The 20,195-nt window shown below is 40.7% G+C and overlaps 1 protein-coding gene across 1 annotated transcript in view; it reads right to left on the bottom strand.

The window, feature by feature from the left end:
* Positions 1 to 610: 610 nt before the first annotated feature.
* LOC113916120 (adhesion G protein-coupled receptor E4-like) overlaps positions 611 to 20,195 on the bottom strand; it is a 98,777-nt gene continuing 79,192 nt past the window's right edge. Inside the window, exons 15-16 of the mRNA XM_027582015.2 lie at positions 3,354 to 3,449; positions 611 to 1,257 (exon numbers count right to left, since the gene is read on the bottom strand). Of these exons, the coding sequence (XP_027437816.2) occupies positions 1,150 to 1,257; positions 3,354 to 3,449 (204 nt within the window). The 3' untranslated portion in view covers positions 611 to 1,149. The remainder of the gene's footprint in view (positions 1,258 to 3,353; positions 3,450 to 20,195) is intronic.

The following is a 20,195-nucleotide window of genomic DNA, read 5'->3' as shown; positions in this document are numbered from 1 at the left end:
CATTTGGCTGGTTTATCCTCTTCTTGAAACTGTCTTGAACACAAAAACAGCAGCAATACTTGTGGGGCTTAAGTGCAAGGATTTGTCAACTGCCCAGGAAGGTTGCATTTCCTGCAGGTTTTATTTGTGCAAATTTGAAATTGCAGATATAAAAATTAACACCGCAGGCATACCTTTTGAAAGCATGTGAATCTCTCCAAATTTTTACTGTTCAAAAGGAATAACAATATTTTAAGGTCAGCAAGTGGAGTGAATCATACACTCTTGTTGCATTGCTGCCATGTGGAAGAGACACTGGAGCTGATTAAGCAGAAAAGGGACACAGTCTTTGGTCCACCACCTAGAAACTGCACACGAAATCTCTTCAAATGAATCTGGCAACTCTTTGCTGCTATTTTTACCTTTCCTGCTGTAATCATGTAAAATTGGTTTTAAAATACCTTCTGGTAACAAAGTTAGCCATGCATTTATTAATTCCAGTGCTAAAAAACATTCCTAGAATCCAATTACTTTGAAAAAGAAATTAGAAATATTAAAAGAAAACAAATAAGGCCAAACAACTGCTGTGACCTTCATGCTGTTGGTTTGGGAGCATTTCCAGATGACACTAAGAAAACAAAATTTACCCAATAAATAAGTTTGAAAGTCATCAAACAAAGGAGTCTGTGCTGGTCTCCTGGCCACAAGACCCTTCCTGTTGACAATGTGCTCCTAAGATGGATGGTGGTGGAATTTTGCATTGCAAGAATGCAACCTCCTTTTTAATACTTATTCATACGGGAATTACTGAATTCTGAAAGTGTCGAGTTTGCAAAATCTTCAGGAGCATAAAATGCAACCAAATGCCCAGAGAGAGAAACCTGCCAGGTGACTCTAGATGTTGGCCAATAAATCCTGGGCAAGGTAGCAATAGGTGGAAGAAGAAAGTCCCCTTATTTCCTTCATTATTAAAAATTATTCCTTGAACATTTAATGGCATGTGATAAACAATACTGGGTATGGGTCTCAGAGGTCTCCCCATGACCCCTTCTTTCTAAGGACCTAGAAGCCAATAGAATAAGGCCTCAGAACTGCTTTCAGGAGGAAGATACAGATGGTGGCATTTGTCCAATCCACGTGTAACCACAGGGGGCGCTGTCCAGAAGCAGCTCAGTTTTCTGTTCTTAGCCAAAAAGCAGAGATAGGAGTCTGACGCTGAGGTTGCACAGAAGCAGCATCTCTTCTGGGAAAGACTTCTGATGGCGTCCCTGGTTCCTCCTATTCGGGGAGATAATATGTAGAACAAGCTGAAGAGAAATTAACACCTCAGGAAATGACAAGCCAGAATTTCTAAGATCCAAAGTTCATTAAGATCTGACTAATATCTTAATACCTGACTTTACAGCCTTTCCTCCACCAAACATCATCTATGATGGTCTTTTTATTTATCTGATCTTTTCACAAACATTTGCAGGGTGTTTGTTTACTGTGTGCCAAGCAGCACTCTGAGCTCTTAACACGTATGACCTCGCTTTCTTCTCATGATGAGATAGATCCTATCACCATCCTCATCATACAGATGAAGTCCTGAGGTTTAGAGACAGTAAATGGCTAGCACAGGCTCATGCAGCCTGGAAGTGGTGGAGTTGGGACTTGAACTCAGGCACGTTGGCTCCATTCAAACAATGAAGGATCACTAAATGCTACAGAGGATCAATGAAGACTGTAAGGTTGAAATCCACTTTTTGTTTTTTATTTTTACGTATTTAATTTTTTTAGAGAGAGTGTGAGAACGAGTTGGGGGAGGGGCAGAGAGAGGGAGAGAAAGAATCTCAAGCAAACTCCATGCCTAGCTCAGAGCCTGAGGTGGGGCTGGATCTCACAATCCTGAGATCATGACCTGAGCTGAAACCAAGATTGGGATGCTTCACCGACTGAGCCCTGAATATGTGCTTTTTAGAATGTAAAATGTTGTCCAAAGATAAGAGGAAAGGATCACTGTTTGGGGCCTTCTATATAGTTGACTCTTGATAATGTGGTGTTCATACAGGTAGTGTTTACATGGTTCAGAGTAGAGCAAAATGCTTTCATGTACATTGTTTTGTTAGTCAACCAGACATTTCAATGATGAACGAATTGAGGCTCAGGGAGGTTAAGCTCCTTGCCCAGCATCTACCAGCTGGAACCTGAAAGAATCAAGATTCAAACTCAAATCTGGTGAACCCCAGAATCCATGCAATGGGTTCCACTATGCGACATACTTTTGGAGACCACATGTGTTGGGACAGTTCCTTTACACAGTTCAGGTTGACATAACCTTTGACTGCTGGTGATTTCAGCCAAGGGGTGAATCAGTGGCATATACTTATACTGTTAGGACACAGTCAGCAGCCAGTAAACAGACTTGTCCTCGGTCTGAGAGTGCATGTCCCAGGAAGCTGGTCCCAAAAGTTGTTGACGATCTGGAGTGACAAACAACTCTGGTGACAACCAAGGAATGCTGTCAACTTTCAGAGGAAAACAGACCTGAGTCTGAACCCCTGTACCCAGCTGAGTAGCTTCAGCCCAATTATGTGGACTTTCCCAGTCTGAGTTCTCATCTATAAACAAAGACCTTAGACACTCAACAAGTTAAGTGAGCATCTTTTGTGGGCCAGGCATTGCTCTAGGTAGAAGGAAAATCATAGTAACCATAGCACTGAAACTTACAGGGGGTAGAGATTGACCAAACATAAACACTTTCATGTTTTCCAGAGTAAGACAAATATCATACAGAGAGGCACATCATGCAGAGAATTAAAATAGAAGGTGGTGATAGACAATGAAAGATTGTCAGTGGCCACCGTACAGGAAACCAAACTCCCCCCACCTCATGAGTCCTGATTTCTTTTCACAGCTCTGTATTTTTCCATAGCCCACATCACTTTGTGAAATACTGTATAATCCATGTTTGGGGATTTATTCTCAGCCTCCCCTAACCAGAATAATAGTTCTGTGAGGGCAAGGATTTTTGTCAGTGTATCTTCTGCTGTTTCCCCAGGACCTAAAACAGCACCTGGCATGTACTGGCTACTCAGTAAATATTTGTTAAGTGAACATTGTTAAATAAATTTAAATTTTTTGATAAATATCATTTGGATATTTATGGAAAGACTGGAGAAAGAGAGGAAGAGAAAGGAAGGAAGGGAGGAAGGAAGGAAGAAGGAAGGGAAGGGAAGTGTTCCACTGATTTTGGCCTCAAAAACCAGAAACCACCAGCATAATGGAAGTAATGCAATTTCTCTTTTCCTTCAGATCAAGAGACCAGGAAACTCCTGGCAGTACAAGATGTTGGGTTCAGCCAGTACACAGCATTGTAGAGAAGTTGGTCTTACCGTTTTGGTTTGGGTCGTAGAATGTGTTACTTCAATACTTTCAGTTTTAACCGCTTTCCAGATCCCACTAAACCACTTCTTGTATTCCATTCGCACCTGAGGAATATAGAGGTTTGTGTCACATTAGGAGCTTGCTTAGGGAGAAAGGACCCTGAATAGGAGGTTAAAGATATACATGCCAAGCCCCATGACTACCCTCTCATTGGTTTCCGGTATAGTCTTGGACATCCTCTTCTTGGTTCATTCTAAAATTCAACTTTTGTTGAATGTATTTACTAAATGTATTTAGTAAATGTCAGGCATCACAAAGTCTCTGTAGAGTCTATAGAGTGGTGGTGGTGCTGATGATTCTGACAATGAAGAGGAGGAGGAGGGAGAAGGTGATGGTTATCACGGAAATGATGATGGTCATAATGATGACAGTGTAGATGATGGTGGTGGTGGTGGTGATTATAACAATGAAAGTCAACATTTATTGAACACTAGTAATCTTCAGTACACTTTATTTTATGCAATATATCATTTCATCCTACATAAAGCAAGTGAGGAAGGTTCTTCTGTTACCCCCAGTTAAAGATAAAGAAGCTGAAGCTGTTGGAAGTAAATGGACTTATTCAAGGTCATACAGCCAGCATTCAGCACCTCATCATTCTCACACCAGAGCCCCGACACTAACTGCTACGCTGAGCCATTCCCTGTGATTGCATGGATTCCTTCCTGAAACCTGTTAACATGTTATAAAAAGATATTTAAATATTTAATATTCAACATTATTTCACAAAGACACTTAAGTTGTACTGTACTTCTGGGTGTGAGGATACCAACAATTAAGAAGGCACTAGGAGATGAAAGAGAAATAAATGAAGTGTTATGCTGCTGTCTTTGTCACCAGCACCTTAATGGTTGGTAGTCCTGCCCAATAGCAAAGTGAGAAAAGCCAGGAAAACTGTTTCCAATCATCTAAAAGGAGTAAAAATACAAGAAGATGACCCTTACAAGAACTTAATGTATGCCAAGGACTGCACTAGGAGATTCATATTGCATTATCTCTCTTTTTTTCTTTTTTAACTTTCTTTCTTTCTTATTTTATTTTAATTTTTTATTATTATGTTCAATTAGTCAGCATATAGTACATAATTAGTTTTTGATGTAGTGTACAATGATTCATTAGTTGTATATAACAGTCAGTGCTCATCCCAACACATTCCCTCTTAATACCCATCACCTGGTCACCCCATTCTCCCACCCCCTCCCTTCTGTAACTCTGTTTGTTTCCTGGGGTCCAGAGTCTCTCATGGTTTGTCTCCCTCTCTGATTTCTTTCCTTTCACTTTTCCCTCCCTTCCCCTGTGGTCCTCCACAATATTCCTTATGTTCCACATATGAGTGAAACCATATGATAATTCTCTTTCTCTGCTTAATTCATTAGCATAATCCCCCCCAGTTCCATCCATCTCAACGTGAATGGTGGGTATTCAAACTTTAGGATGGCTGAGTAATGCTCTTTGTATATATGAACCACATCTTCTTTATCCATTCATCTGTTGAAGGACATCTCCCCTCTTTCCACAGTTTGGCTATTGTGGCCATTGATACTAAGAAAATTGGGGTGCATGTGCCCTTCTTTTCACTACACCTGTATCTTTGGGGTAAATACCTAGTAGTGCAATCACTGAGTCGTAGGGTAGCTCTATTTTTAACTTTTTGAAGAACCTCCATACTGTTTTCCAGAGTGGCTGCACCAGCTTGCCTTCCCACCAACGGTGTAAGAGAGTTCCCCTTTCTCCACATCTTTGCCAACATTTGTTGTTTCCTGTCTCGTTAATTTTAGCCATTCTAACTGGTGTAAGGTGGTATCTCACTGTGCTTTTGATTTGTATTTCCCTGATGGCAAGTGATGTGGAGGATTTTTTCATGTGTTTGTTGACAATTTGTATTTCTTCTTTGGAGAAGTGTCTGTTCATGTCTTCTGCCCATTTCTTGACTGGATTCTTTGTTTTTTAGGTGTTGAGTTTGAGAAGTTCCTTAAAGATCTGGATACCAGCCCTTTATCTGTAATGACATTTGCAAATATCTTCTCCCATTCTGTGGGTTGCCTCTTCGTTTTGTTGACTGTTTCCTTTGCTGTACAGAAGCTTTTTATCTTGATGAAGTCCCCAAAGTTCATTTTTGCTTTTGTTTCCCTTGCCTTTGGAGACGTGTCTTGAAAGAAGTCACTGTGTCCAATGTCAAAGAAGTTACTTCCTCTGTTCTCCTCTAGGATTTTGATGGATTCCTGTCTCACATTGAGGTCTTTCATCTATTTTGAGTTTATCTTTGTGTATGGTGTAAGAAAATGGTCTAGTTTCATGCTTCTGCATGTGGCTGTCCAGTTTTCCCAGCACCATTTATTGAGGAGGCTGTCTTTTTTCCACTGGATGTTCTTTCCTGCTTTGTCGAAGATTAGTTGACCATAGAGTTGAGGGTCCATTTTTGGGATCTCTATTCTGTTCCATTAATCTATATGTCTGTTTCTGTGCCACTACTATGCTGTCTTATGATCACAACTTTGTTGTGATATAGCTTGAAGTCAGGCATTGTGATGCCCCTAGTTTTGTTTTTATTTTTCAACATTTCCTTGGTGATTCGGGGTCTTTTCTGGTTCCATACAAATTTTAGGATTTTTTTTCCAGCTCTGTGAAAAATGTGGATGGTATTTTGATAAGGATTGCATTGAAAGTGTGGTTGCTCTGGCAGCAAGATATTTTTAATAATTTTTTATTGTTATGTTAATCACCATATATTACATCATTAGTTTTTGATGTAGTGTTCCATGATTCATTGTTTGTGCATAACACCCAGTGCTCCACGCAGAATGTGCCCTCTTTAATACCCATCACCAGGCTAACCCATCCCCCTCCCCCCTCCCCTCTAGAACCCTCAGTTTGTTTTTCACAGTCCATCGTCTCTAATGGTCTGTCTCCCCCTCCGACTTACCTCCCTTCATTCTTCCACTCCTGCTATCTTCTTCTGCTTTTTTTTCCTTAACATATATTGCATTTTTTGTTTCAGAAGTACAGATCCGTGATTCATCAGTCTTGTACAATTCACAGTGCTCACCAAAGCACATACCCTCCCCAATGTCTACCACCCAGCCACCCAATCCCTCCCACCACCCACCACTCCAGCAAACCTCAGTTTGTTTCCTGAGATTAAGAATTCCTCATATCAGTGAGGTCATATGATACATGTCTTTCTCGGATTGACTTATTTTACTCAGCATAACACCCTCCAGTTCTATCCATGTTGTTGCAAATGGCAAGATCTCATTCCTTTTGATGGCTCCATAATATTCCATTGTGTATATATACCACATCTTCTTTATCCATTCGTCTGTCGATGAACATCTTGGTTCTTTCCACAGTTTGGCAGCAAGATATTTTAACTATATTTATTCTTCCAATCCCAGAGCATGGAATGTTTTTCCATCTCTTTGTGTCTTCCTCAGTTTCTTTCATAAGTGTTCTGTAGTTTCTAGAGTATAGATCCTTTACCTATTTATTTAGATTTATTCCTTGGTATCTTATGGTTTTTGGTGCTATTTGGTGCATTATAAATGGAATCAATTCCTTAATTTCTCTTTCTTCAGTTACATTGTTAGTCTATAAAAATGCCACTGATTTCTGTGCATTGGTTTTGTATCCTGCCACATTGCTGAATTGCTATATGAGTTCTAGTAATTTAGGGGTGGAGTCTTTTGGGTTTTCCACATAAAGTATCATATCATCTGTGAAGAGTGAGAGCTTGACTTCTTCTTTGCCAATTTGGGTGCCTTTTATTTCTTTTTGTTGTCTGATTGCTGTGATTAGGGCTTCTAGTATTATGTTGAACAACAATGGCATGACCATACAGAAAGACAAATTCAAAATGGATGAAAGACCTCAATGTGAGACAGGAATCCATCAAAATCCTAGAGGAGAACCTAGGGAGTTGCCTTTTCAACATTGACCACAGCAACTTCTTTCAAAACATTCCTCCAAAGGCAAGGGAAGCAAAAGCAAAAATGAACTTTTGGGACTTCATCAAGATAAAAAGCTTCTGCACAGCAAGGAAACAATCAACAAAACAAAGAGACAAACTCCCACAGAATGGGAGAAGATATTTGCAAATGACACTACAGATAAAGGGCTGGTATCCATGATTTCTTCTTTAAATGTTTGGCAGAATTCCCCTGGGAAGCCATCTGGCCCTGGACTCTTTTGTTTTGGGAGATTTTTGATTACTGTTTCCATTTCCTTGCTGGTTATGGGTCTGTTCAGATTGTCTATTTCTTCCCGTTTCAGTCTTGGTAGTTTATAAGTTTCCAGGAATGCATCCATTTCTTCCAGATTGCCTAGTTTGTTGGCATATAGCTGCTGTTAATAAGTTCTAATAATTGTCTCTATTTCCTTGGTATTTGTCATGATTTCTCCCCTTTCATTCATGATTTTATTAATTTGGGTCCCTTCTCTTTTCTTTTTGATAAGTCTGGCCAGAGGTTTATCGATTTTTTTTAAAGATTTTATTTATTTATTTGAGAGAGAGAGAATGAGAGATAGCACGAGAGGGAAGAGGGTCAGAGGGAGAAGCAGATTCCCTGCTGAGCAGGGAGCCCGATGTGGGACTCCAGGATCATGACCCGAGCTGAAGGCAGTCGCTTAACCAACTGAGCCACCCAGCACCTGAGGTTTATCGATCTTATTAATTCTTTCAATGAACCAAGCTTCTAGTTTCATTGATTTGTTCTACTGTTCTTCTAGTTTCTATTTCATTGATTTCTGCTCTAATCTTTATTTCTCTTCTCCTCTTTGGTTTAGGCTTTATTTGCTGTTCTTTCTCCTGGTCCTTTAGGTGTAAGGTTAGCTTGTGCATTTGGGATTTTCCTAATTTTTTGAGAGAGGCTTGGATGGCTATGTATTTCCCCCTTAGGACCACCTTTGCAGTATCCCATAGGTTTTGGACCGATGTGTTTTCATTCTCATTGGTTTCCATGAATTGTTTACATTCTTTTTTAATTTCCTGGCTGGCCCATTCATTCTTTAGTAGGATGCTCTTTAACCTCCAACAGTTCGAGTTCCTTCCAATTTTTTTCTTGTGGTTGAGTTCCAGTTTCAAAGCATTGTGTTCTGAAAATATGCAGGGAATAATCTCAATCTTTTGGTATCGGTTGAGACCTGATTTGTGACCCAGTATGTGGTTTATTCTGGAGAAAGTTCAATGTGCACTCGAGAAGAATGAGTATTCTGTTGTTTTAGGATGGAATGTTCTGTATATACCTATGAAGTCCATCTGGTCCAATGTGTCATTCAAAGCTCTTGTTTCTTTTTTGATCTTCAGCTTAGATTATCTGTCCATTGCTGTGAATCGAGTGTTGAAGTCCCCTACTATTAATGTATTTTTTCAATATGTTTCTTTTTTTGCTTATTAGTTGTTTTATATAATTGGCTGCTCCCATGTTGGGGGCATAGATATTTACAATTGTTAGATCTTCTTGTTGGATAGACCCTTTAAGTATGATATAGTGTCCCTCTACATCTCTTACTACAGTCTTTGGTTTAAAATCTAATTTGAAGCACTGGGTGTTATACGAAAACAATGAATGGTGGATCACCACATCAAAAACTAATGATGTAATGTATGGTGATTAACATAATAAAAAAGTAAAAGAAACCTAATGATGTATTGTATGGTGACTAACGTAACATAATAATAATAATAAAAATCTAATTTGTCTGTTATGACGATTGTTACGCCAGCTTTCTTTTGAGGTCCGTTGGCATAGTAAATGGTTCTCCATCCCCTCACTTTCGGTCTGGAAGTTTCTTTAGGTTCAAATGAGTCTCTTGTAGACAGAATATGGATGGGTCCTGCTTTTTTAACCAATCTGAAATCCTGTGTCTTTTTATGGGAGCATTCAGCTTATTTACATTGAGAGTAACTATTGAAAGATATGAAATCAGTGCTATTGTATTGCCTGTAAAGTCCTTGTTTCTGTAGATTGTCTGGTTAATTTCTGGTCTATATTACTCTTGGGGTCTCTCTTTGCTTACCAAATCCCCCTTAATATATCTTGCAGGGCTGCCTTGGTGGTCACATATTCTTTCATTTTCTGCCTGTCCTGGAAGTTCTTTATCTCTTCATCCATTCTTTTTTTTTTAAATATTTTATTTATTTATTTGACAGAGAGAAAGCGAGAGCAGGAACACAAGCAGGAGGGGTGAGAGAGGGAGAAGCAGGCTTCCTGCGGAGCAGGGAGCCTGATGTGGGGCTCTATCCCAGGACCCTGGGATTGTGACCCAAGCAGAAGGCAGACACTTAATGACTGAGCCACCCAGGGTGCCCCTCTCCATCCATACTGAATGACAGCCTTGCTGGATGAAGTATTGTTGGCTGCATGTTCTTCTCACTTAGTACCCTGAATATGTCTTGCCAGCCCTTTCTGGCTTGCCAGGTCTCTGCTGATAGGTCTGATGTTATTCTGATGTTCTGTTCATATGTAAGGAATCTCCTCCCCCTAACTGTTCTCAGGATAGTTTCTTTAGCTGTAAGATTCACAAGCTTCACTATTATATGTTGGGGTGTTGATCTATTTTTATTGATTTTGGTAGGGGTCCTCTCTGCCTCTTGGACTTGAATGGTTGTTTCCTTCCCCAGATTAGGGATGTTCTCAGCTATGATTTGTTCAAATATACCTTCTAGTCCTCTCTGTCTCTCCACCCTCTCAGGGATCCCAATAATTCTGACATTGGAACGTTTCATGGTATCATTAATCTCTCTAAGTCTATTTTATGGGCTGCTAGCTGCCTATTTCTGTTTTCCTCGACTTCCTTCCTTTTCATCAGCTTAAATTCTAGATCACTATTCTCTATTCTGCCTCATTTACTCTGGCTTTTAGATTATCCATTTTGGATGGCATCACAGTCATAGCATTTTTTTCTTTAAATTTTTTGTTGTTATGTTAATCACCATACACCATTAGTTTTTGATGTAGTGTTCCATGATTCATTGTTTGTGCATAACACCCAGTGCTCCACGCAGAACGTGCCCTCTTTAATACCCATCACCCGGCTAACCCATCCCCCCACTGCTCTCCCCTCTAGAACACTCAGTTTGTTTTTCAGAGTCCATCATCTCTCACGGTTCGTTTCCCCCTCCGATTTACTTCCCTTCATTCTTCCCTTCCTGCTATCTTCTTCTTCCTTTTTTTTCCCTATCATATATTGCATTATTTGTTTCAGAAGTACAGATCTGTGATTCAACAGTCCTGCACAATTCACAGCGCTCACCATAGCACATACCCTCCCCAATGTCTATCACTCAGCCACCCCATCCCTCCCACCCCCACCCCTCCAGCAACCCTCAGTTTGTTTCCTGAGATTAAGAATTCCTCATATCTGGGCGCCTGGGTGGCTCAGTTGGTTAAGCAACTGCCTTCGGCTCAGGTCATGATCCTGGAGTGCCTGGATCGAGTCCTGCATCGGGCTCCCTGCTCGGCAGGGAGTCTGCTTCTCCCTCTGACCCTCCCCCCTCTCATGTGCTTTCTCTCTCATTCTCTCTGTCTCTCAAATAAATAAATTAAAAAAAATCTTAAAAAAAAAAAGAATTCCTCATATCAGTGAAGTCATATGATACATGTCTTTCTCTGATTGACTTATTTCACTCAGCATAACACCCTCCAGTTCCATCCACGTTGTTGCAAATGGCAAGATCTCATTCCTTTTGATGGCTGCATAATATTCCATTGTGTATATATACCTCTTCTTCTTTATCCATTCATCTGTCGATGGACATCTTGGCTCTTTCCACAGTTTGGCTATTGTGGACATTGCTGCTAGAAACATTGTGGTGCACGTATCCCTTCGGATCTCTACATTTGTATCTTGGTGGTAAATACCCAGCAGTGTAATTGCTGGATCGTATGGTAGCTTTATATTCAATTTTTTGAGGAATCTCCATACTGTTTTCCAGAGTGGTTGCACCAGCTTGCATTCCCACCAACAGTGTAGGAGGGTTCCCCGTTCTCCGCATCCCTGCTAACATTGTCATTTCCTGACTTGTTAATTTTAGCCATTCTGACTGGTGTGAGGTGGTATCTCATTGAGGTCTTGATTTGGATTTCCCTGATGCCGAGCGATGTTGAGCACTTTTTCATGTGTCTGTTGGCCATTTGGATGTCTTCTTTGGAAAAATGTCTGCTCATGTCTTCTGCCCACTTCTTGATTGGATTATTTGTTCTTTGGGTGTTGAGTTTGATAAGTTCTTTATTGATTTTGGATAGTAGCGCTTTATCTGATATGTCATTTGCAAATATTTTCTCCCATTCTGTCGGTTGTCTTTTGGTTTTGTGGACTGTTTCTTTTGCTGTGCAAAACCTTTTTATTTTGATGAAATCCCAATAGTTCATTTTTGCCCTTGCTTTCCTTGCCTTTGGCGATGTTTCTAGGAAGAAGTTGCTGCGGCTGAGGTCGAAGAGGTTGCTCCCTGTGTTCTCCTTTAGGACTTTGATAGACTCCTGTCTCACATTTAGGTCTTTCAACCATTTGGAGTCTATTTTTGTGTGTGGTGTAAGGAATTGGTCCAGTTTCATTCTTCTGCATGTGGCTGTGCAATTTTCCCAACACCATCTGTTGAAGAGACTGTCTTTTTTCCATTGGACATTCTTTCCTGCTTTGTCAAAGATAAGTTGACCATAGAGTTGAGGGTCCATTTCTGGGCTCTCGATTCTGTTCCATTGATCTATGTGTCTGTTTTTGTGCCAGTACCATACTCTCTTGATGATGACAGCTTTGCAATAGAGCTGGAAGTCCGGAATTGTGATGCCGCCAGCTTTGCTTTTCTTTTTCAATTTTCCTCTGGCTATTCGGGGTCTCTTCTGGTTCCATACAAATTTTAAGATTATTTGTTCCATTTCTTTGAAAAAAGTGGATGGTATTTTGATGGGGATTGCATTGAATGTGTAGATTGCTCTAGGTAGCATTGACATCTTCACAATGTTGGTTCTCCCAATCCATGAGCATGGAACGTTTTTCCATTTCTTTGTGTCTTCTTCAATTTCTTTCATGAGTATTTTATGGTTTTCTGAGTACAGATCCTTTGCCTCTTTGGTTAGATTTATTCCTAGGTATCTTATGGTTTTGGGTGCTATTGTGAATGGGATCGACTCCTTGATTTGTCTCTCTTCTGTCTTGTTGTTCGTTTATAGGAATGCCCCTGATTTCTGTGCATTGATTTTATATCCTGCCACTTTACTGAATTCCTGTAGGAGTTCTAGGAGTTTTGGGGTGGAGTCTTTTGGGTTTTCCACATACAGTATCATATCATCTGCAAAGAGTGAGAGTTTGACTTCCTCTTTGCCGATTAGGATGCCTTTGATTTCTTTTTGTTGTCTGATTGCTGTGGCTAGGACTTCTAATACTATGTTGAGTAGCAGTGGTGATAGTGGACATCCCTGCCGTGTTCCTGACCTTAGGGTAAAAACTCTCAGCTTTTCCCCATTGAGAATGATATTTGTTGTAGTGTTTTCATAGATGACTTTTATGATATTGAGGTATGTACCCTCTATCCCTATACTCTGAAGAGTTTTGATCAAGAAAGGATGCTGTACTTTGTCAAATGCTTTTTCTGCATCTATTGAGAGGATCATATGATTCTTGGTCTTTCTTTTGTTAATATATTGTATCACGTTGATTGATTTGCAGATGTTGAACCAAACTTGCAGCCCAGGTATAAATCCCACTTGGTCATGGTGAATAATCCTTTTAATGTACTGTTGGATCCTATTGGCTAGTATTTTGGTGAGAATTTTTGCATCCATGTTCATCAAGGATATGGGTCTGTAATTCTCCTTTTTGATGGGGTCTTTGTCTGGTTTGGGGATCAAGGTAATGGTGGTCTCATAAAATGACTTTGGAAGTTTTCCTTCCATTTCTATTTTTTGGAACAGTTTCAGGAGAATAGGTATTAATTCTTCTTAAATGTTTGGTAGAATTCCCTTGGGAAGCCATCTGGCCTTGGGCTTTTGTTTGTTGGGAGATTTTTGATGACTGCTTCAATATCCTTAGTGGTTATAGGTCTGTTCAGGTTTTCTATTTCTTCCTGGGTCAGTTTTGGTAGTTGATACATCTCTAGAAATGCACCCATTTCTTCCAGGTTATCTAATTTGCTGGCATAGAGTTGCTCATAATATGTTCTTATAATTGTTTGTATTTCTTTGGTGTTGGTTGTGATCTTTCCTCTTGCATTCATGATTTTGTGGATTTGGGTCATTTCTCTTTTCTTTTTGATCAGTCTGGCCAGGGTTTTATCAATCTTGTTAATTCTTTCAAAGAACCAGCTCCTAGTTTCGTTGATCTGTTCTACTGTTTTTTGGTTTCTAGTTCATTGATTTCTGCTCTGATCTTTATTATTTCTCCTCTCCTGCTGGGTTTAGGCTTTAGTTGCTGTTCTTTCTCCAGCTCCTTTAGGTGTAGGGTTAGGTTGTATACTTGAGACCTTTTTTGTTTCTTGAGAAAGGCTTGTATTGCTATATACTTTCCTCTCAGGACTGCCTTTGCTGAATCCGAAAGATTTTGAACAGTTGTGTTTTCATTTTCATTGGTTTCCATGAATTTTTAAAATTCTTCTTTAATTTCCTGGTTGACCCATTCATTCTTTAGTAGGATGCTCTTTAGCCTCCATGTATTTGAGTTCTTTCCGACTTTCCTCTTGTGATTGAGTTCTTGTTTCAAAGCATTGTGGTCTGAAAAGATGCAGGGAATAATCCCCATCTTTTGGTATCGGTTGAGACCTGATTTGTGACCTAGGATGTGATCTATTCTGGAGAATGTTCCATGGGCACTAGAGAAGAATGTGTATTCCATTGCTTTGGGATGGAATGTTCTGAATATGTCTGTGAAGTCCATTTGGTTCAGTGTGTCATTTAGAGTCTTTATTTCCTTGTTGATCTTTTGCTTAGTTGATCTGTCCATTTCAGTCGGGGGGTGTTAAAGTCCCCCAGTATTATTGTATTGTTGTCAATGTGTTTCTTCGCTTTTGTTATCAATTGTCTTATATAATTGGCTGCTCCCATGTTAGGGGCATAGATATTTACAATTGTTAGATCTTCTTGTTGGATAGATCCTTTAAGTAGGATGTAGTGTCCTTCCTCATCTTTTATTACAGTCTTTGTTTTAAAATCTAATTTGTCTGATATAAGGATTGCCACCCCAGCTTTCTTTTGGTGTCCATTAACATGGTAAATGGTTTTTCACCCCCTCACTCTCAATGTGGGGGTGTCTTTGGGTCTAAAATGAGTCTCTTGCAGACAGCATATTGATGGTCTTGTTTTTTAATCCAATCTCATAGCCTGTGTTTTTTGATTGGGGCATTTATCCCATTTACATTCAGGGTAACTATTGAAATGACACTAAAATGAATTTAGTGTCATTGTGTTGCCTGTAAGGTGACTGTTACTGTATATTGTCTATGTTCCTTTCTGGTCTATGTTGCTTTTAGGCTCCCTCTTTGCTTAGAGGACCCCTTTCAATATTTCTTGGAGGGCTGGTTTCGTGTTTGCAAATACCTTTAGTTTTTGTCCTGGAAGCTTTTTATCTCTCCTCATTTCAATGACAGCCTAGCTGGATATAGTATTCTTGGCTACATATTTTTCTCGTTTAGTGCTCTGAAGATATCATGCCAGTCCTTTCTGGCCTGCCAGGTCTCTGTGGATAGATCTGTTGCCAATGTAATATTTCTACCATTGTAGGTTACATATCTCTTCTCCCGAGCTGCTTTCAAGATTTTCTCTTTGTCTCTGAGACTTGTACATTTTACTATTAGATGTTGGGGTGTTGACCTATTTTTATTGATTTGAAGAGGGGTTCTCTGTGACTCCTGGGTTTTGATGCCTGTTTCCTTCCCCACATTAGGGAAGTTCTCTGCTATAATTTGCTCCAATATACTTTCTGCCCCCCTCTCTCTTTCTTCTTCTTCTGGGCTCCCAATTATTCTAATGTTGTTTTGTCCTATCTTATTGCTAATCTCTCGAAATCTGCCCTCGTGGTCCAGTAGTTGTTTCTCTCTGTTTTTCTCAGCTTATTTCCCATGATTTGGTCTTCTGTATCACTAATTCTCTCTTCTGCCTCATTTATCCTAGCAGTTAGTGCCCCCATTTTTTATTGCACCTCATTAATAGCCTTTGTGATTTTGACTTGGTTAGATTTTAGTTCTTTTATTTCTCTATGAAGGGTTTCTCTAATAACTTCCATGCTTTTTTCAAGCCCAGCTAGTATCTTTAAAATCATGATTCTGAACTCTAGGTCCAACATGCATTAAAGTTTGTATTGAGTAGGTCCCTGGCAGATGGTACTACCTTTTGTTCTTTTTGCTGAGGTGATTTTTTTTGTCTTGTCATTTTGTCCAGAGGAGAATAGATGAATGAGAGAACAAAATACTGACAGGTTCACAACGTTCCCAGAAAATATACTCTAAACAAATTAGAAAAGACCTGAAACCAGGGGAAAAGAAAGAGAAAGAAAGAAAAAAGAAAGAGAAAGAAAAAAGAAAAAGATAAAGATAAAAACAAACAAAAACAGAACAAAACAAAAAAAACCAGAATATGATCAAATATAATCAGGCTAGTGTATAGATCAGTGCTACATACTAGATTTTGGGTGTATTTTCATCTGTTAGAAGAAAGTGCCTCCTAAAATTTTAAAGAAAGAAAGACTTATATATGTACAAAATAAGGGTTGATACAATGAAGGGATGGAAGATGACTGTAAAGATGAAAATTACAAAAAATTTTAAAAAAGGAATTAATAAGTTACTTGAAAAAAGAACGAAGATTAAAAAAAAAAAGAAAGGAAAAAAGGGGGAGAGAATGTGATCACGCAGGAGACTAGAACAAAGCCATACACCAGAGATTTAGGGTATATTTTGATCTGTTAGAAGAAACTGTATCTCAAAATTTTAAAGAGAGAACAACTTATATATATATGCCAAAAATAAGGGTAACTACTATGAAGGGATAGAATATGATTCTAAGAATGTAAAACAAAAAAAATTTTTTTTAAAAGGGATTGATAAGATGTTGTCTGAAAAAGGGAAAAAGAAATTAAAAAAACAGTTAAAAAAATTAACTTTGAAAGACTAATGAATCATGGTAAAAAAGCCATGAATTCTATGTGCAGTATTCCCCTAGCGCTGGAGTTCTCCCGTTCTCATTGATCGCTAAACTTGGTCTTGGCTGGCTGTTCATGCTGATATTCTGAGGGAGGGGCCTGTTACCCTGGTTCCCAAATGTCTTTCCCAGAGGTGGTATTGCCCCGCCCTTGCCGGGTCTGGTCTAAGTAATCTGCTGGGGTTTGCTCTCGGGAGCTTTTGTTCCCTGCAAGCTTTCAGTACAGCTTTGGAGGACGAGAGTGAAAATGGCAGCTTCCCAATTTCCGCCAGGGAGAAGGGAGAACTCGGGGCCCCGCCCCCTGAGAAAAGCAGTCAATCACTCCCGTCTCCCCAGTCTCTGGCTGCACTCCGTGCTCACCTGGCCTGTGACCGAGGGTTTCTATCTCTGGCACCTGACCCCATGTGGAGTCTCCAAACCCAGCAGATCCCTGCGGTGCGCTCCCGTACTGTTCCTCCTGGGGGAAGGAAGGGGAGTCTCCCTGGATCTGCCATTTGTTGGGTCCCTGCTGGAGGAGCAGTGGCCTGACTGTGCCACGGATCACGGTTTATGGCAACCCCGAGCTGAGAGGCCGTGCCTCGGCTCTGCCTCTGCAGCCAGCTTCCCCGCTCCGATACCTGGGAGCTCTGCCGCACTCAGGCACCCCCGGTCTTTCTGTGACCCCAAGGGTCCTGGGACCACACTGTCCCAGGAGGGTTCCACCCCCCGCTTAGCCACTGGAGCGACGTCCCTCAGTGGAGCCAACTTCTAAAAGTTCTGATTCTTCGCTCCACGGTTCTATCACTTGCCAGAAGCGGCTGACGGAGGTCCCCTCTCCCGCCGTCTATCCTCCCGAATATTGCCTCAGATTCATTTCTCTGCACGTCCTACCTTCCAGAAAGTGGTCGCTTTTCTGTTCAGAGAGTTGTTGCTATTCTTTTCTTCGATCTCCTGTTGAATTCATAGGTGTTCAGAATGGTTTGATCCCTCTCCAGCTGAATTCCTGAGACCAGACGAAATCCAGGTCTCCTACTCCTCCGCCATCTTGCTCCGCCCCCTCTCTCAGTCATAGCATTTTTAAGTTTGGCCTGATTCGATCTCATTTCTTCCCTTAGAGATTCTATATTGTCATGAATGCTTTTTTTCCAAGCCTAGCTATTGACTTCATTATTGCTATCCTGAATTCTATCTCTGACATCTTGCTTATTTCCATACCCATTAGTTCTGTGGCAGAGGACATTGCCTCAGGTTCTTTTCTTTGTTGAGAGTTCCTCCTCCTAGTCATTCTGTAGAGGGGTGGTTGAGTGAATGAACAGAGTCCAAAATATCAACCACCACCCAAGCAAAATGCACCCTAAAAAAAAAATCCAAAGTGGTCGGGAGCTACCACAGATATGCAAACAAAGCCAAGATGATCCAAAAACAATAAAAAAAGGTGGGGGAGAGCATATAATCTCTCAGGGTGGACAAAGCAGGGTTATCTGCCTGTTCCTGATTGATTTTTGGTCTGTGTGTTTGAAGACACTATATCCCAAAATTGCAAAGAAATCAGAACTTATATATTTATCAAGATAAAATTGAATAAAGTGAAAAATGGACTAGTATGGGAATAGTCTATAAAATGTGGAAGTGAACAAATAAAAGTTAAAAAGCAGCTTAAACCATAACTTGGGAAATAAGAATCTATTTGAAACACGAACAGGGTAAAACAAAAACAAAAAAAAAGAAAGAAAAAGAAAAGAAACAAAAAAGAAATGTAAAATTTTAGCCTGAAGTATAAATGAATCATGAGAGAACACCTGGAGCTCCCTATATTATTTTCCCCCTGGCACTGGAGTTTTACAGTCCTGTGGGAAATAAACTTATCATTCACCTGTTCTTCCAGTCTGTCTTCTGGGGGAGGGGCCTGCTGCTCAGCTTCTCAGGTGTCTTTGCCTGGGTGGAATGCCCCACCTCTTGTCAGGGGGATGGGCTTAATGTGAGCTGGTCATTTGTGTGGCTCTTGTTCCCTGGTGGCTTTCGGCTTCTCTTTAGAGGGTCAGAGTTAATATGGCCATTCAGGAATCTCTGGCCCAGAGCCACAAGTTCGCTGTCCCCTTTCTTCAATAAACCTTCCAGGTCAAACCATCTCCACTTCTGTGTGTACCAAACTCCACAGACTCGTGCTATTCCCACCCTCTGCAACTCTCCCAGGGGAGTTCTGGGGACCTGAGAGCATCTGTGCCCTTTGTGACTTTGCAATTGCTAGTGGCTGTGGGCTTGTGCATGCACCCTCTTCCGCGGCTCCCAGTTCATGGCTGGGTGCCTCCCCAGTGTTCTTTCATGGGCCACACCGCCCTGAGAGCTGTTGCCCAGTCATGGGCGCAAGCCGTTTTCTATCTCCCCTGAGACGTTAAACAGCTTGCACCTTCTAGTCCTTTTCAGGGTGGTCAGGCAGAAAGTGGTCTCCCTACAAGCCAGCTGACAGTTTATGGTGACTGGATCTGAGAGTCCCTTCTGGGCTCACTGACCATAACCAGTCTCCTCGCTCCACTGCTTGGGCACTCTATTGGTCAGGATTCCCCATAATTTCTGAGTCTCCTGGAATTCTGAGACTACAATGATCGACCTAAAATTCTGCCCTATTCATCCCTTGTGCCCTTTTCAGAAAGGGAAATCTCTCACTGGAGCAGATTTCTAAGGGTCCCCATTTTTTGCTCCAGTGTTATAGCACTCTCCAGGGGCTAGCTTATGGTGGGGCCATTCCCCCTCTGTTTATCTCCTGATATTTCCCCGGAAGATTCAGGGTTCTACACCTCCTACCTTGCAAAAAGTTGTCATTTTTCTGCTTGTAGAGATCCAGATAAATCTTACATCTCAGGTTGAATTCATGTGTGTTCAGAATGGTTTGATAAATATGCATCTAACTTTGAGAGACTAGATGGAACAAGGTCCCCTACTCTGTTGCCATCTTGCCCCACCCCCCGCAATATCTCTTTTAATTCTTAATCCTGTGAGGCAGGTATTGCCACAAACACAGGTGAGACGATTGAGGCTCAGAGAGAGTGAGAAGGCTGGTCAAGGTCACACAGCAACCTACTCAGTGGAAAACCTACATTAGAGCTGAAGTCACTCTGTTTTTGGCATAGTAAGTCAAATATTCCACTGTCCCTCCATAAAGTGCACCTCACTATAAGAGGCTTCTGTATCCTCTTTCTTGTGAACTCAGGTATGGCCAAGGAACTTGCTCCACTCAATGGAAGAGAGCTAATTAAGGTCACTTTGCCAGGATCTCCCTTCCCTTGGCCATGAGAATACCAGTGTTCTAAATAAGGGCTGCTTTTATTCAACCTATATCCCAGAGTGAAGACAATGTAGATCAAGCCATGGCTATGTAGCATGAGCAAGAAATAAACCTTTGTTGTTATAAACCACTGAAATTAGAGGGTGGTGGTTATAATTACTCATAATCATAATCTCCCTAATGCTGACTGATACATGCTCTCCTATGGACTGAACTATGTCTCCTCAAAATTCACATGTCAAAGCCCTAACTTCCCAGTATGACTGTATTTGAAGACATGATGACCTTTATAGAAGCAGTTAAGATTAAATGAGGCCATAAGGGTGGAGCCCTGACCCAATAGGATTAGTGTCCTGATAAGAAGAGGCATAAAAGCTCTCTCTCCTTCTCTCCCCCATGTAAGG

This window comes from Zalophus californianus, chromosome 1, assembly GCF_009762305.2.
Source record: "Zalophus californianus isolate mZalCal1 chromosome 1, mZalCal1.pri.v2, whole genome shotgun sequence".
NCBI lineage: Eukaryota > Metazoa > Chordata > Mammalia > Carnivora > Otariidae > Zalophus > Zalophus californianus.
Note: the sequence above shows the minus strand (reverse complement) of the source record. Positions and strands in the feature narration are given on the sequence as shown.